Source organism: Scleropages formosus, chromosome 12 (assembly GCF_900964775.1).
Source record: "Scleropages formosus chromosome 12, fSclFor1.1, whole genome shotgun sequence".
NCBI lineage: Eukaryota > Metazoa > Chordata > Actinopteri > Osteoglossiformes > Osteoglossidae > Scleropages > Scleropages formosus.
Genome location: NC_041817.1, coordinates 2,271,057 through 2,289,228, shown reverse-complemented (window position 1 = coordinate 2,289,228; position 18,172 = coordinate 2,271,057). Strand labels below are relative to the sequence as shown.

General features: G+C 44.2%; 1 protein-coding gene across 4 annotated transcripts in view; it reads right to left on the bottom strand.

Annotated features, from left to right (window-relative positions):
- Positions 1–18,172, bottom strand: part of LOC108927929 (kalirin-like) — a 156,612-nt gene that overhangs the window by 52,618 nt on the left and 85,822 nt on the right. For 3 of the 4 annotated variants that reach the window (XM_029257014.1, XM_029257012.1, XM_018741575.2), the window contains exons 12-22: positions 14,313–14,482; positions 12,520–12,694; positions 10,745–10,940; positions 9,220–9,386; positions 5,722–5,841; positions 3,594–3,812; positions 2,941–3,090; positions 2,048–2,162; positions 1,513–1,628; positions 1,164–1,286; positions 728–910 (exon numbers count right to left, since the gene is read on the bottom strand). In XM_029257014.1, coding sequence (XP_029112847.1) covers positions 728–910; positions 1,164–1,286; positions 1,513–1,628; positions 2,048–2,162; positions 2,941–3,090; positions 3,594–3,812; positions 5,722–5,841; positions 9,220–9,386; positions 10,745–10,940; positions 12,520–12,694; positions 14,313–14,482 — 1,734 coding nt within the window. The remainder of the gene's footprint in view (positions 1–727; positions 911–1,163; positions 1,287–1,512; positions 1,629–2,047; positions 2,163–2,940; positions 3,091–3,593; positions 3,813–5,721; positions 5,842–9,219; positions 9,387–10,744; positions 10,941–12,519; positions 12,695–14,312; positions 14,483–18,172) is intronic. The other variant, XM_018741574.2, reaches the window with a different exon arrangement.

The window sequence follows — 18,172 nt, the reverse complement described above, 5'->3', positions numbered from 1 at the left end:
GGCTGCTGTATTTCTTTTATATAGGTATCTTTGATATGTAATGATCTTACAAATATGCATTTGCGCCTGAATTTTTACTGAATCAAATCAAGATTTCAAACATTCAATAGCCTGTCCTAGGTCTTATTGCCGCATCCTTTTAGAAGCTTAAGGGTACCAGGGTAAGTCAAAAAGTATCTGTAATACTATCAATCTGGACATATGCAAATTACTACTGGTACTTTCTGACTAACCCTCATATATCCATATATTGGTGCAGAATAAACTGAGTTGAACATAACAGATCTGAAATGAACTGAATTCAGCCCAAGACAGACTAATTCTGATGGATGACACTGACAGTCCTCATCCGTATAACTAATTTCTACACCTACGTAAGTGCACATTCATCCATCCATTGTCAATAACCACTTGCCCAATGATAGGTCGCGGTGGTCTGAGCCTATTCCAGAAGCACAGGGGTGGGGTAGAGTACATCCTGGACGGGATATCAGTTCTTCACAGGGCAATCACCCATACACAAACAAAGGGCAATTTAAAGTCATCAGTTCAACTCAAACACCTGTCTATGGACTATTGGAAGAAACCCACTCAAACAGGGGAACAGGAACATGTAAACTTACACAGAGACAGAGCTGGATTTGAACCCACGAGTTGTGCGGGAGTAGCACTCCCCTCTGTGCCACGATGCTGCCGTAACTATACTAATGATCATGGGAAGGTTCACCTCAGAGCAGATGCCAAGTGCTTTCTCCAAGGTTGAGCGATACCGCCCCATCCTCAGGGAAAAGTCCCGGTAGCGCTTGTCCACCACAGTGACCCACTTCTTCAGCTCCGTCACATGCACGTGGCCTTTCTCCACAAAGCTGTCCGCCAACTGGATGAGAAGCTTTACCTTCTCCTTAGTTTGCTGGAGGAAAAGACGACACAGGTTGGCTCAACAGTAGCTGTGCTACCTTCGACATCAAAGTCGTGTTTTGCACAAGGAATAACTATCTGATCCAAGATCAATAGTGACTAGTTTTTTGGCGAATGTGGTTCAAAGGATGAGGACACAGGTTTTATCAAGAGTAACCAGTGTGGAAAGCCTCACGTCAACTTATGCTGATCTACGTAGGCACATGACCCGGACAGAATGCCCAAACAAGAAGTCTGCACCTCACCTTGGCCAAAACTCTGAAGTCTTCATACTCCTTCAGCAGTTCCTGAGTTCTCTCAATAGTCTCCCCAGGGGAGGTGTGAGTGGAAAGGTAATATTCTCCCGTTTCCTGGATCCAGTCTAAAGCCTGGAGCACAAATCTAATCAGGAGGGGAAGCTGACGAGGCCCGACCACCCAAACACGCTGTAACACATCGCTCGTGGCTGCAATCACATCAGGCAGGAACTGATAATACAGGCCATGTTGCAACACTGATAGCATGGGCCATGTTGTGCATCGTGCCAAAAATCTCAATCAACTGCATTAATTGCAAATTCAGTCGTGCTCAGAATCCAGCTGCCAGAACACGTACTTGTTTGGCACTCCGCTCGAACACCACGTATTGCTGGCACTGGTCCAGTCGGCGTTTCTTCATGGTCCAGAAGTGCAGCACGCGATTCTCCCTCTGCAGAAGCTCGTTTAAGATGGCTGCAGGGACCAGAGAATCACATTTGCTCAGTGATCACAGAAACACCTTAGAGAGATGGTTTCCCTCCTAAGGAATATAAGGTAGCCTCTTGTTCAGGTTCCTGTTCACAGCCCTCATGGGTATGTTGTGGTATTTCCTTATTCCAGTAAAGAACAGCACCACCTGTTTTAAATAAGAAGGTTGCCTCTAAAAGCAAGCTAGACTGATAATTACTGAAACCGGGTGGTGCTGCGGAGGATTTCGGCGAAGAACTGCAACATCTTCCTGTGGAGGATCAAGGGTCTATCGAAATGGTTGCAACACTGGACAGACTGTTGGACAGGGCAATGGACACACATAGGAAGTGATACTTGCGCGATCTACAGAGGTTCATGTTGAGACAAGGACCAGGTCCCGTAGGGTGAGGGAAGCCACTAACCTTTGACCTGCTGCTCAGGGCCCCTGGTGTGGCCGGCTGCCCCCGGCATACTAACGTTGTTCCTGTGGATGTACTTGAGGAAGACCTCCGCATTTCTCCTGGCCAGTGTGCACGCCTGAAGACAGAGAGGTTTCATATTCTGCCCATGAGCCAAGGGGGCATGGGAAGCTCAGAAAAAGACTCCAGCAGAGCGCAGAGTGACCGGTACCCCCACCCCCTCCAATGGCTTAAGTTAAACACCGACAGGCCTCCACTTCTTCGCAGAGCTGCGCGGCGTCCTTGTGGTACATGAGAATCATCTGGACTGCTCCTGGGCACCATTCGTAAACACAAGTCGGAGCACCCGTGTAATTCTCAGCACCAGTCGTCCTGAACGTAAGTAACTGTAATAATAAATAACCTAAGACACACGCCTCGGGCACAGGCATGCGGGTACCGAAGGAGAAAACAAACTGCTGTCCCGCTGTAACATTTAAGCCATTAAACTGCTGGAGCTCCCAAAGGATATTCAGTTCAAACATTACGGGAACAGTGCAGTCCGAGGCTGGTTTAGCGCTACTTTAATTAAGTCCCATAGCAAACACAGCGTGCGGCGCCCAGACTCATCCACAGAAAGTTCGTGGGAACGTAAGAGAGCAGTACAAGGATTGTTATGGTATCGTAACACATCTGTTACATTTCACAGCAGTGAAGCCCAAGCACTGTGCCAGTATGCTAATAGGCTGCAGTCTATCATAGGCTGTCATGCTGGTCTCTTGGAGAACTTCATTAAACCACAGCGCTGCTGTCTTGGGAGCGCAAAGCAGCCGTACTCTAGCAGGCTAAAGTTACTGCGAAAGGAAGGTTATATGACAGAGTGGTGCACCCAACAAAGAGGCACCATGACACCGTACCTTGAGGAAGGCCTCCTTCTGCTCCAAGTGCTTGCTGATGAGCGGGATGACGTGGTCCGTCTCTGCATTGGGCCCCAGCTTGTCGTGGCCCCCGCACCAGTCCTCGTCCCTCCTGTACTCCTGTTCGAGGCTCTCCAGCACGCTGCACACCTGTGAACAGCGCCACGACTCAGGTCGACTGCCTGTCACATACTAAATAGGCAGAACCAGAGCAGGCCGCAGCTGGGTGACCGCGGTAAAGTGCAGAAAATCATTCAGAAATCCAAGAAGAGCTTCCCGGTATCTTTTGCGCATTCATTCTCTTTATTTCTATTTTGGAATTGTATTCCTGAAATTAATCACAATTTCAGAAATCTCACATTCAAATCTTATCTGTGCTGCATACAACAACCTGGAGTCACACAGGGACAATAAAGCAGAAATAGTGATCTGGTGACTAGTGGCTGTGTATTGTGGGCAGTTGAGGTGTAAGACCCAGTCAGCGTGTCCTCATTCCCTCAACCAACTTGTTCCACCCCCAGGAAATCCCACAAATAGCTGATAAATTAGAGCAGAGGACCTCTTATCTGTGCTTCCAAAACAGAACTCTAAAACAATTGACCATTTCCGGCGACTCCTCCTGAACCAGGTACAGCTTTATACCAGAGACTCGCCTGCTCTGAAGTCTTGTAGAAAGCCACGGAGGCATTGACCAGCTTGAGGCGATCTTCCATCTTGAGCATAAGCTGCTGCCAGTGCAGCGCCACCTTCTCAGCACACCCGCGGATGGCGTCTGGGTCGTAGTGGCCCGCCTGCAGCAAAGCCTCGGCCTTCTGCTGCACCTGCAGGGCGCTCTGGTGGGTCTTCTGCAGCGAATTGGCATGGAACAGGGACTGAGTTCCCCACGGTGCCACAGTTGACAGTTGCATGGGACAGAAAGACAGAAAAGATTTACGTGTCAGCAAAAATGAGAAGCTATTATGGGCTCCCCACGTTCTCACAAGCATCATTTCTCCAAAGACTAGGGCTCTACATGCTATGTGTTCCCCTCAAATTCAACTCAACTCAAACCCTTTTCACCGAGCAGCAGTTTGACCCATCATGTCATAAGAACGCAGTCATTATATATAAAACACCCTTAAATAAAACATTGCTTAAAGCACAATGAAATATTCAGTAAAAACCAGAGCTTAAATGATGGAATCATAAAGTTATGAACAACTGAAGCAGAAAAGAAATAATTAACCAACCGTAACTAGAACTCAATTCTCATTAAAACTGCTGTTGGTGAATTATGAACTGAATCAGACACAATAACAAATCTGAACACAATGCAAGGTCAGACAAAATTAATTTCAGTCTCTTTTTTAGTCTCCTTTTCATGATGTCACTTAGGCAGACAGACACCTTATTCCACGTAAAGTTAAGAAAACCTCTTCTTTTATGTAAGCGCAACTGAAATTTTTTATACATTCTCACCAAACACAGTTTTTATTATTCTAAACTGAAGAATATGCCTCCAACCTCTCCACATTGTAAAATATATAGTTATTAAAGATGAACATCTTAAAAAGTTGCCAAAAAAGCCAAAAATTCCTTAGTTTGTTTGCTCTGCATGGTGCAGTCATATAGAGGAAGAAATAAACTGTGATTTATGAAGCCCCAAATGCATCTTTACACACTGATTCAATCTTTTAGAGCTTAACCTACACAAGGGAAACTTAGCTCACTCCCAGCCAAATCGAGCTCAGATTTATTACAGCATCCAAGATCATCCAAATTCACTGGAGAGAATATAGGAAAAAAGATGGACTCGCAAAGTACTGCCTTAAAGACTTGCAAAATCATTCACTATACCAAAAAAATGATCTATACTTCAATTAATGCATTACTTTTTAATTTTACGTGGTAAATTATTTTGCTTGGTAATATCAGGACAGATGTATTAAAAAAAAATCACTTCAGAAGAAATAAAAAAGTGAATGCCAAACTTTTATTATGTAAGAACATGAGGGATTTCAGAGCGTCTGTGCTCCTAAACAAAAATATAGAACAAACATCTGGTTTCAAGTTAAGTACTCGTAACGGAAAGCTGACGACATGAATATGGCAAAAAAGAAAAACATATTTATCGTCTATCATCTGTGAGGAACTAGCTACGATGCTGACTATGTCAACTCTGATAGCTTCCCGTATTGTGTCAAGGGAACCTGCTTGTTGATTTAATGAAATCAGTTAAACCCCTGCATCCAGTAAGTCTCATTTAAACTGTAATTGTCTGAAGGTTTCTGGATACAACGTCTTCTCCAGTGCAAACAAGAATACTACTGACACTCCTCCGTTTAGCTTGGGGGGGTTGCAGTTACATGGAAATGTGCACACTGCTGTTGAGGAGAAAGGACAGAAATTACACTTAGACCATTCCTCCCGCGGCCTCCATGCGGGTTTAATAAAACTTAACTAATCGGAGCACGAAGGGCTTTTTTAAATTTATTCAAACAGATTCCAGGTAAGCAACGAGTCCCACAGAGAGCACATGGCTCATGCGGTTTTCCCCGAGGTTAAATGCAATAGTGGTCTGTGATGCAAGTGCGCACAGGGTCACCAGCAGGCAACGAAACCATCCCGAGAGCGACCGCTTTCCCTCTCTGCCTGCTGGCTGGGCTAATGAGAAGCAGCGATGAAAAACAAGTCCCGGCACCGTTTCCCGTCGGGGCCGGTCAGGGCCCGGCTCACATGCTGAGCCCATTAGCCTTGTCAGACCGGGCTTCGGGGGTCTGAGCTGGGGGCTCGCGCGATTACCTCAATGGCCAGCTGGAACTGCTCGTGCTCGCGCTGCAACTGCTCCGCCTCTGACAGCGAGCTGGCGTTCACCAGGCTGGCATTGAGCATGGACTCCCCGTTCCGTATCCACCCCAGGACCTGGGACGGGAGAGAGGGAGCCAAGAACTGTCAACAAGTGCCATGACGAGCAGAAGTAGTATGATCTGCTACAATACACTGATCCATAATTAGACCATTATGCCATATCTGGGTATGTAAAATGAGACGAGACGAGCTCAAAGACCAAAAACTGGAATACAAATCCGTGGTAACAAATGCGGCAACTTTGTTATTGCCGTAACAACGGTCATGAGGTGCAATGCTGCCGTGTGCAAGATTACCAATGACAAACGCAAATCATATTAATGTGTGTTTACTCAGAAAGCAAAAACAAAACACATCATTACAATTAATTCTTGGAATCTGTCACTAGATGGTACTATAGTTACTTTGTCACAGCAAATATATTAAAATAACCTATCATGTGTTGAACTGAAAAATTAGCCTGTGTAAACATTTCCGAACATGCTGTAAAAAAACATTTAAAAATTCTCCAGACAGACACTACCTCACTTACACACTTAAATGGCTGTTTTAACACAATTGGCCTCAGATCAAAATAATATGTTCACTGCTAACAAATGGCACATGGACCCATGGCAGGCAGACCATTCCCTTTAATCCTCATAGTCACATGACCCCCTGACTCTCACTTATTTACACTTATTCATTAGCAGATGATTTTTTCCAAATCGACATACACTGAATACTCTGCAGTGTTTAGTTGACACCTTTTTATCCAAGGTAACTTACAGTGCTAGATACACCTTCTACGGTCTATCGCTCATCTATACAGCAAAGAAACACACTCTCTCCCGCACACTATCGGAAATTGAGAGTCACCAGTTCCCTTCAAGGACATGCCTTCGGATTGTGGGAGGAAACAAGAGCACCCAGAGGAAATCTGCATAAATCTGGGAAGAACATGCACATTCCATGGACAGAACTGGGATCAAACCCAACTCCTCTTGCACTCTCCAGACAAAAGCACTCATTGGTGCAACACCTTTATTAAGGTTCTCTAGATAATTCAGGCATGAAGATTCTGCTGGTTTTAAATCTGAATAAGAGAGAAGCATATAGGTACATCTCGTAATATCATGTGGACACAGTGGCGCTGCTGTCACATCATTAATAATCTTCACTGTCAACAAGTGCTGAAAGGACCGTGGCTGATCATGAAACATCTGGGTCAGGAGAAGCTCCGCCTGTAAACTATTTGGAAAAAATTGTGGAAAATTCTCAGTACAAGTGCATTAGGGCAATAATCTGCTTGGAAAATGCATACATTTATTTTGTCTATTATTATAGGGCAACTGGTAGTGTAGTGGTTTGGACTATTGTCTTTGGACCCAAAGGTTGCAGGTTTAATTCCCACCTCTGACTGTAGTACCCCTGAGCAATGTACTTACCCTAAATTGCTCCAGTAAAATTACCCAGCTGTATAAAGGGGTAAACAATTGTAAGTCACTTTGGAGAAAAAGTATCAGTTTAATGAATAAATGCAATGTTTTCGCTTTAACCCTCAATATTCAAAGTCATCTAGATTCTCCTGGTTTGTCCTTGAACAGCTCACCAGTTTAACAGCATGTGCCCCCCATTCGACTCCAAGAAAGTGCAGTCTGTTGGGGGCAGGAGATGTAGCCTGGAGCATCATGATCAGATGTTGTCCCACCCCACCACGTACGTGAAATCATTTCCATAAACCTGCTTTAGATCCAGGTTGACGGGGTCTCCCTCACAAACAAAACAGTTCCTTCCCATTACTCTGCATTTGAAGTGGAGACACTTTGCTGAGGGTCCCCAGAGACATCAGCCTGGCGTTCAGCTCAGGACCAAATGAAATTACACCACACGATGCAGCTGTACCCTTCGCCTTTCAATACTTCATCCTTAAGCACTTGAGGACTCCTTCATGATATTGCAGATGGTTTCCATAAATACGGCACTGATGACGTAAGAATTGCACTGCGTCTTGGTAATCGCCCAACAAAAAAAGCTGTTGAATCATGATTAAACCAATTCAAAATTGAGAACAGACTGCAATATTTTCTTCTCCCGCAGTCAAATGTCGGCAACCATTTAGGTAACGGGGAAGGTCAAGTGCAGACGCATAAACAGAAGCATCGCAATCAGCTGTGTGCTTCGCTCCTCTTTGAGGCGCACACGCCGTGCTAATTTTCTGTCTCTCCGCTTTCGGAAACCACTCATCCAGTTAGGGTCGCAATGACCCAGAGTCCATGCCCAGAATGCGCAGGGTGTAGTGCAGGTACACCCGGAACAAGAAGCGAGCCCATGACAGGGAACGTACGCGTACAATACCAGTCAGAAGTTTGAGTACACTTTCTGGTTACCAGTTTTTCCACATTCAGCTTTTAGTTAACACGTCTGATAAGGAAACGAGGCACCGTGTCTTCCCAGCTCTTCTGCAGCAGTTCCCGGACAATTATGACACGTGTGTGCGTGTTGCTTTACTTTCACTCCTCTCCTCCCATATGATACTGCTCATGTTGTCCAGGTGTACTCACACTTTGACTGGTATTGTATGTGCATTCACTCACACACGCCCTGCTATATTTTTTGAGAAATGAAAAAGACAGAACCAGACATTTTCGTAACATCCATTTGCACTGATCCAAATTCAGACGGAGCCATCGTGCTAATGAGGGGAAGTATACGGATCTATATACAGATCCATCAAGCAGATGGAGGCATCTTCAATTATAAATGCATATTCTGCATCTGAGCCATTCTGAAGCATATTCAATAAATGAATGATGATATCATGGATCTGAATTATTCATACAAATTTTAATACAGATTTCTGCAATAGGAGGTGTTCTGACAGATTCCAATTTGAGAGCGAGAGCCAAAAACTTTTATGGCGAGGAGGGCAGATTAATGTTTCGTGAGATTATTCTTTCATGAGGAAACGGGCCAATTAATGTTCTCTAGGAAAAAAAAGAAAGGGATCTGTTAATCTGTTTCACTTTGTTTTTACAGATAACAAGTCTACCTGTTCTGTTAATTCACAGATAATATCAACCATTTAATCAGTGTGAAATTTATTGCAAAAAAAGAATTTGGAACCACTGCAATAATATTGCTTATAGCACATTAAAAATGACAACACTAAACACATGTGCTCTAAACTGGTGCTCTCAGGTCTGTCATAAACAAGACAAAAAATACTTTAAATGTCTTGTAAAATGTGCAAAGAGTCACAAAAGAGGTATTGCACTGCTGCCAGCATTAACTAACATTTGCTCCTCCAGACTCAGACACTGCAGATACTGTCATGTTGTTCAGCACCGGATCACCATGGATTTTTCATGCCAGGTGTGAGGCCAGCTGTGAAGACAGGTGTGCACACAGGTGCATGACAACGTGTTCATGCAGGTGCAAGGAAGGACTGACCTGCTTGACCTCAGTCTGCAGGTGACGCAGTTGGACGCACTGCTCCAGTCTCCGCTGCATCTGCTCAGCGCTCAGGTCCAGCTCACGTTGCTTCTCATGGAGGAACTCCAGCAGCTCCTGGACCTGCGTGGCCAGGTCCACCTCTTTCTCACCCGTCAGCTCAATACCTGAGGGACGAAAAACAGCATCTCGCTGGGATCATGTGACAGTGAGACAAATACACCACATAGATATTTATGCAACGTGGACTTGCATAAAAAAGGAAAATTAATTATTTGGTTAGGGAAGACGGTGCAGAAGTAGATACTTTCACTACAAATGTGTCTTTTTCGTCAAAGACCACATAAATCAATGCAATTCAAAAAGTTAGTGATTTTGGATTCACCCGATTGTTTCCAAGCTTCAAGAGTGGCATTATTGTCATTAGTACAGTACACAGCGAAACGGAATAATGAGCTTGCACACATTTTTCAGACACCTCCTGAAAAAATAAACTCTCTAATATATATGTATTCATAGAATATGAGGCTAACTTTCCCAGCAAAGCATTTTATGCAGTTTCTCCACTAGATGGAAGTAAACCATATAAAGTTAGCAGATTTCAGATTCTCTATTCTTCTCCTTTATATGAACAAATAAGGCGATTTCAGACTAAAATGTAACAAAAATTAGTACTCAAAACACATTACTGTAACAGATCCTTTGCAAAATCGGTCCAGCCAATGGAAATAATCTGTGTAGCGGTGTACTTATTATCTGAAAGAGCCTGCGACTCTTAATCGGCCGATTACTCTGTTTGGCAGTATTGACGTGGCCTAGCACTCTGATCTCTTTCTTTGGAGGATTAGAAGTGTTTTACCCCTTCATCTCGAGAGTAAAACACCTTCTTAAGTTTAAGAACAGTGGCTTGTTGCTTTATCAAACAACCACTTGGCTTGCTTGCTACTGCTGAAGTGACCCCAGCCATTACGAATCTCTTTGCGGGAAGGCTTCCACTCCACACTCTCAGAGATGTCACTTTGGCTGCGTGCGGCTGAATAGTCATGACCCCCCGGCCGAGAGGCAGTCTGGGCTGTCTCCATGGGGACGCCACTGTCACATTTGCCAATGGGATTCACAGACTTTAAGGCCCTCTCTGCCAGTAAAGAACAAGCGAAACTGAGTGTGAATGCAGAAAGCTCACACAGAAGTTGACTCAGCAGACAAACAGAAGAAAGTACAACAAAGTTTAAAAAATATATTTCATGGCCTCTGAAGAGTTAGTCAAATATACAGAAGGACGTCGAAGAAATTTGATGGTTAAGAAAAAAATAACCTTCCGGCTTTATCCTTGAGGAAGGTGCTTTAATAAAATATACAGTATATCTGTAGAAGTGTATTAAACTATTACATTGTTATGTGTCACTCTGGATGCGAACAGTAAAAATGTATCCCCGTGTCAATCAACCTCTCCACCTGCCTCTCTGTCAGCCTCCTGGCCTGACCCTGCTGGAAGGGCACGCCCCGCCAGCTCCAGGTCCCTCACCTGAAGCCTGGACCTCCATGATGTACTGGTGCAGGTCCTGGCCCTGCTGGATGACCTCAAAGGTCATGTTATTCATGGCCATCTTGCGCTCCGTGTGTCGCTGGAGCCGCTGCTCGGCCGCCGCTGGCTCGTCTGCGTCGAAATCGCCCGCCTGCCGTGCCAGGTCCTCATTCCAAGCGTCCAGCTCTGCCGTAACCTGTGGGAAATGGGAGGCCGGCACAGAGCTCAGTCCCCCTTTCACGCTGGGCACGCACAGGCCAAACTGCTGCAGCCATCGACACCGCTTCCACAGCGCATCAGTAATAAGACAGCGTAGTGGTTAGAGCTGCTGCCTTTGGATCCGAAGTTTGCAGGTTTAAATCCCGCCTCCAAACGTAATTCATCTGAGCAAGGTACTTACCCTAAATTGCTCCAGGAGAATTATCCAGCTGTATAAATGGGTCAACAGTTGTGAGTAGCTCAACTTTGTAAGTTGCTCAGGAGGAAAGTGCCAGCTCAATGAATAAATGTAAATGTAGGCTGCAGGTTCAGTTCCCAGGAGGGGCTCTGCTGTTGACACTATTCAGTAGTCTAACTGCACAAATGACTCAAAACTACGTAATTAATTACCACATGACCTAACAAGGCACTGGTTTGTTCCTGTGCCGTTATCACGACGGCCGTACGGCTCCTCAGCCTCACATTATCGCTGCAGCTGTACAGTCGCACATCTGTACCATCAGGCTCCAATAAGCACATCAGTGCTGCGTGCTGCCATAAGGAGGGGATGAAAACGCAGACACCTGCAGGGACACAACCTGCCACAGGACAGCACAACACATCCTCATTTTTTTGTGCAACATAATTCACACCGATTTATAACTATTAAAATATTTACCTGGTGCACTACTTTAAATATCCAAGTAACTCTGCTTAAGAAGAATCTGCCTCTGAACACCCACTCATTCCTTTCACTCTAACTGTGAAAGTGACAACCGGCACCATACTCCGTAGCCTTACTCATATAATCCTGCAGCACCCATTATTCCACACGTGATTATTATTTACGGTCGTATTGCCCACATGTGACTATTAAAGCATTTTTGTAATTGAAAGTGAATACTGCTCGTCAGAGCCAAGTCTCCTTGTGAGGTGTAAATGGGTTAGTCATGCATTATCTGGGCAGCTCACCGCATTAACGCTTCCAAGGTGATTAATTATGTGTATCAAAGATCTCTGTGCAATCTATCTCATCTCGTCCTCTCTCACACCACAGACCTGCCGCACGCTTCGGACTAGATGAGCGCATCATCTTCACAGAAATGCTCCTATACTTTTTCTGCATCACAGTACAAAGGTCTTTGTCCCTGATACCAAGGAACAAAGTACATGCACAGTCTATAATTTAAAAAAATGAAGTAAAAACATTTTGAGTGCTGCTTCAACACAAAATTCACTTTTTATTAGTATAAAAGGGTCACATTTTCCAGTATGTAAACCAAATTGCTTTTATTTGCGTTAACTGTATCCTCTCCAGTTTCTTGCTCTGCACTGGAACCCAACAGCAATCCTCATGAGGAGGTGTGAAGTGACCCTACCGCTCCAGATCCAAACGCCAAATCTTTTATTGTCAGCTGAGACATAAGCAGGTGCAACCGACACACAGAGCCTCCCCAGATCCTTTTCTCCTGGAACACATCCCCAGGACCCCTGGCTCATTCCTTCTATGTCGATGGGGCACAGGTTCCACACTTGTCTGTCCACCAGCTGTTCCAAATTCCCATCCCAACACCCACCTCAATGGTGTACTGCTCAAAGATGCGCAGCTGCAGGAAGATGTCCAGCTTGATCTTCCGTTCGTGGAAGAGCTCCTCCATCTGGGCCTGAGCCTCGTCCAGCTGCTGGAGGACGCTCTCGATGTGGGCGATGGAGCTGCTGTGCGGCAACTTGTTGCTGGTCATGGCAGAGTCCCTGTGGTGTGGTAAATGCCATGACAAGCCAGGGATCACAGACAATTCCCAGAGAAGCAAGGACACAACAAGCAAAGAAAGAAGCAGTGATTTGGGCAAGAACGGTGGTTTGGACTCATTTCTGCATCTTGAAAACTACATGTGGAAAACTCAGTTCAAGAGGGAAGGCTTGATACCAGAACTGGAATACTCTCACACACACACACTTTCAGAACCACTTGTCCCATATGGGGTCACAGGGAACCAGAGCCTAACCTGGCAACACAGGGCATAAGGCCAGAGGGGGAGGGGACACACCCAGGACAGGGCACCAGTCTGTCGCAAGGCACCCCAAGCAGGACTCGAACCCCAGACCCCCCGGAGAGCAGGACAGTGGTCCAACCCACTGCGCCACTGCGCCACCACGCCCCCCTAACTGGAATACTCAACAAGAGCAATTGTATGCAGTCAAAAACAGCACGGTGACCTGGAGAAGTAAGTGTGAAGCCGAAGGCAATAAAGACAGCTAGGCTACAATCAGACCAAAAGCCCAAAAGCCACACAGCTACTTCCATGAGACGAGTCCTCGGTAACATCCACGGGGTAGTATCTCTTCAGAAAATCCAGAAACTGAAGAGTGAAAACTTGTATAGAACTTAAAAGTTATGTAAAATAAATATGAAATATTGAATAATAAATGAATTTGCAATGAATATCAGACGCCATATGAAGAGTTTGAAGACACTGTTCATTGCTGACACCGGGTGCTTTCTTACAAACTAAATCCAGGGTAAATTCAACATCTGATTGTTCTGACGCCTGCACTGAGGTCTCACGATAGCTTTCATTGCATCAGAGCATGTCTTCTCTGTGAAAAAGGCAGTAGATATTGCTATTCCAACGCTAACATACAGAAGACAGATAGCCCAATTTAGCTTCAGTAAGGACGCTGAAATAACAGGCATTCATCAGATTAAAGTGCTGATGTGTTCTGCTGGGCTTATACAGAGCTGGGTAGTGTAACATGTTGTTCTTTTTGAAATACGTGCTATGTAAACCTGTAAGCCATGCCACAGCTATTATATAACAAGCAGATGAGATTTCATTGGGGGAAATAGGAGAAATCATTCTGTGATCAAAGACACCCTTGTAAGCAATGCACACGCAGTTTGCTGAATTAGTTAATATTATCATTACACTACATCCACTAGAAGCAAGAGTGACTTAACAGGTTCAAGTTGCAATTGATTCAGAGCCCTATTAGGGTTAGCAGGCCAGGTTAATTCTACATGAATCCCTCAAGAAGTATAAATTCTTCCATCTGTTTGGACAAAATCACAGTATAGTGCAGTACATCTAGCGCTGTAAATCAACTCTGACAAAGCTGTCAGTTAAATACATGTTAATAATACTTGTATGTGCCTTTGGAGAAAAGCATCTGCTAAATGAATCAATGTAAATGTAATGGGAAGCGAAGGTTTCAGCCCAACCCGACAACCCTGAGCATAAGTTAGCCTTTTACTGAAGCACATGTACATCTGGCACTATTTTGCACAGTGCTTGTTGAAAGGTGCCAAAGTAATCCTGCTGGTGAGGTACTGGTGCTGCACAATCTACCCAGGCTGCCACGGTCAGGTTACCTCAGCTGCTGGATGAGGTCTTCCCCCTCTTTGATGACGTTGAGCGTGGCCTCAAGCGTGGCTGTCTGCTGCTGCTGGAACTGCTTGATGAGCTCCTGCACCGAGTCCACCGAGTCGGAGCACACCTCCTCCAGCAGCTCCTTTTGCAGATCCTCCATCCATGTCCAGAGCTGAATAGGACACACGCAGTTTACACGGGTAACAAGTGCTGCAGTTATTTCCAACATGCACATTTACACTGTTTTCGCAACAGCAAATATAAGTGTCCAATTCAGAGCGAGTGTCACAGATTGCTCAGAATTTTCTGAGATAAGATGTATGAACGCAATGAGGATTGCACTGCCCAAGTAGTTGGAGAACACATGGCTAAACCCATGTACACCCTGAAGCTCTGCTGCAAAACAGAACTAAATGTACATTGCCAGTCAGATGTTCGACGACACCAGGGCAACCTGGACAATAGTTGTATGGGGAGAAAATGAACAGGAGGGTGAAAGAAAAGCTTCACACAAGTGCCCTACATCTCTGGGAACTGCTGGTGAAGAACTGAGAAGACACTCCCCGATCATTCCCTGATCAAATTAGTTAACTGAATATCTCCTAAACAAAAAAAACACCAGTTTCCAGCAAGCGCACTCAAACTTTTGACTGGTACCGCAGACTCAACCCTTACTCTCGTCTGAAACACTGGAAAGTACAGGGATCTGAGCGTAAAATTATAAAGTGCCCGTGAACCATGATTAATAAGCGAGCTGGATGACACATTTTGTTTGTTTTAGTAGCAGTGACAGCAACCAGTTTATTGTAATTTGTGTGCCACACGTTTAAACAAGGGCCGTTTTGTTCCGCTGACTCGGGGATGTGCCCTGTAATCACAGCCCGACTTTTTTTGGGCTCTGTTAGGGTTAGGGTTACGCAGATCGAGGATGAGAAACGTTACCAGGGTCACAGATCTGAAAGTGCTATGAGATCCTGTGGTTTGCCTTGATGTTGCCTGAGATTACAGTGGCCTTAGAGACGCTGGAAGACGAGTGACGCATCTGCTAAAGTACAGAGTGGACAAGGATCAAGCAAGCAACATATTAAAATCTGTGCTTTCTGGGAAAATGGGGCAAATACGCATTGTCAAATTTCTTACCCATTTACCATTCCAGTACTAAATAAAAGTAGAAATTTCACTGAAATCTTTTTATCTTTCAGCTATTCGAACGCTACTGATTGAAACAATTCATTGGTTTTCTTTTTATTCAGCAATAAAAAAATCTTCACTTTTCATCATTATAAATGAAATGTAATAATTTTCCATAAGAGTGCAATGTTCCTAGCTTTAACACATAATTATGGTACTTTAGATGTCACAGAGTGATTATGTCATTTTGCCATTTATAGTTCAAAATGAGTGACACAATTTTGTCTGTGGGCACAACAGCCAAACAATATGGTGCCCAAAATGAAAGCTTTTTAAGTGTGCCAGAGTCTCAAATATGAGTTGAAAAAACACACATACAAACTGATAGTATCCACGGGTTTTCCTCTGTACTTTGTCCTAAGACAATGAATATAAAAAATGATATAGCAACTAGCATAAAAGGAGGAATTATTGATTAATCATTCTACTCCCAGATATACAATAACTTGGAGTGCGACTCCTGATTTCCACTCCCGGTGCGGATAAATCTGACAAAGCGGGATTTGTGAGGCTGGCATCAAGACTGCATCCGTTATCTGAGTGGTGTATTTTCTGGGTTATTGATTTCCAACTTGGCGAGATGGGAGGCACCCACTGATAGATTGCCTAAAGCCTTAACAAAAGCTGCTTAATCTAATCAACCGAATTGTAATTAAGCCGTTCAAAACATTCACAGAAAACCTACATTATCTAAGCGTGTCAGAGCAGACCAGGGTGACACACAACAGCTTTCAGAGGACAGGACCCTCCTCCTTGACATTTATGGCAAGTATAAATACCTGTCCTTTCTATGCTGTTCCCCTATTGCGCTGAGAAAAGCTTATCGACAGAGCGATCCACAAAAGCCTTTAGATGCCTTGGTCTAAAGTGTAACTCAGACGCACTGATTTTAAACATTACCTTTAGTGTTTCTAGAACAGCATGATTTGGAGGCCTTAATGAAAAAAAGAGCCTTACATAAGGTGCTGCCCATTTCTTCCTGCCCATGACACCTGTAATAAAATTAAACTACTAGTGCATTTTTTGCAGGGGTACTGAAGAAAGGCATCTTACACATGCCAGCACGGGATGGGCCAGCTCCACTTTTATTAACAGCACATTTCTCTGGGACTATGTGGGCTATTTGTCAATCTCACTTTAGGTAGTACATACGAAGCAGATCATACTACTGTATATGACTAAGAAAAATAAGCAAAAATAGGGGCAGCATGATGTTCAGTGACAGAAGGGAGATCTGGTGCCTTACAACACATGGGCTGTGGGTTCGAGTGTCGATACGATCCCCATTCAGTCTGTGTGGCGTTTCCGTGTGCACACAGGATTCCTCCAGGTGCTCTGGTTTCCTCTCATAGTACACAGTAAAAGTTTCAGATGAACCGGTGACTCGAAATTGCTCTTAGTGTGAGTGTGTGTCAGTGTGTGTGTTACACTGATCTACTGTGTGGATGGATGGATAGGTACCTGTAACTATCTTTGTGCAGCACAACTAACATTCAACTTCCTTGCACAAAGGCATCAGCTATATTCACGACAAAAGTAAGAAATAGAACAGAAAATGAGTTTAAAATCACAATAGTAGGATGCAACATTAAAAGAGTAATTTCATTTAGCTGACCCCTTTTCTTCAAAGCAACTTACAATGTCAATTATTTACCCAGATGGGTAACTTCACTGGAATTTTGGGGTAAGTAGCTTGCTCAAGGGCACAACAGCAGTAGGTGAGATTAAAAGCAGCAATCTTTGACCAAATCCAAAGACAGCAGCTCTAACCACTATACTACACACTGCTGCCAGGTGCAACATTTAGAAAAGAAATTTTATGCAACTACACCGAAACAACATTATACAGCAAATCCATAGTCTGAGGAGTTCGGAGAACTGATTTATCTAGTGAAATGTGTCTCCATAGCAAAGGGTTAACATTTGTGAAACAGTGAGTTTTTGCAGTTTCTGTGGTTCCCATGGCAACCGTTCTTCATATCTTGATATGAGCATGCTCAGGATTCAGGATTACAAACAGTGCAGTCCCTTATGCTCACAGATTCCTACTGTACTGTACCGCAAGTCAGAATAGGATATTCTGAATAACAAAAAGATTTAACTTCAGACCTGAATGAAACACAAGATTAGCAGTGGATGAAAAAGCATGAGCTAATCTGAAGATTATCATATAAATTAATGCAGTACCACTATAAGTAATGCAAATATGCTGCATAAAGGAGATTAATACGACTGCTGAAATATGTTCTGTTTTTTTCTATGATCTGCTCTGTGTGATTCACTCGGTGCAGGTTCATGTTTACTTTTTCTTTCCACGCACCGTTCCAACAGATGACTACAGATATTTTTCTTTGTGAACGCCATCGTATTTATAATTAAATATGAGCATTACAGTATATGCACAGAATAAAAACAGCTTTGCTCAGAAATGTACATGTAAATGATTGTCCGAACATGGGACACTGGGCAGTGCAAAAGCCGTTCTAGTTCTCCAACTTGTGAGGTGTCATATCAGCCCTGGGGACTGAGCTGTGGGAGGCGTCTTCATGTGCCCGAGTTAGACCATAGTTGTGGGGGGTTCCAAGGGGACATGTAGCAGGCAGCTAAACTATTTCTCTGAGGTCAGGAGACTGATGTCGGGACACTCAGATTCCTGTCCTCATCACCCGGG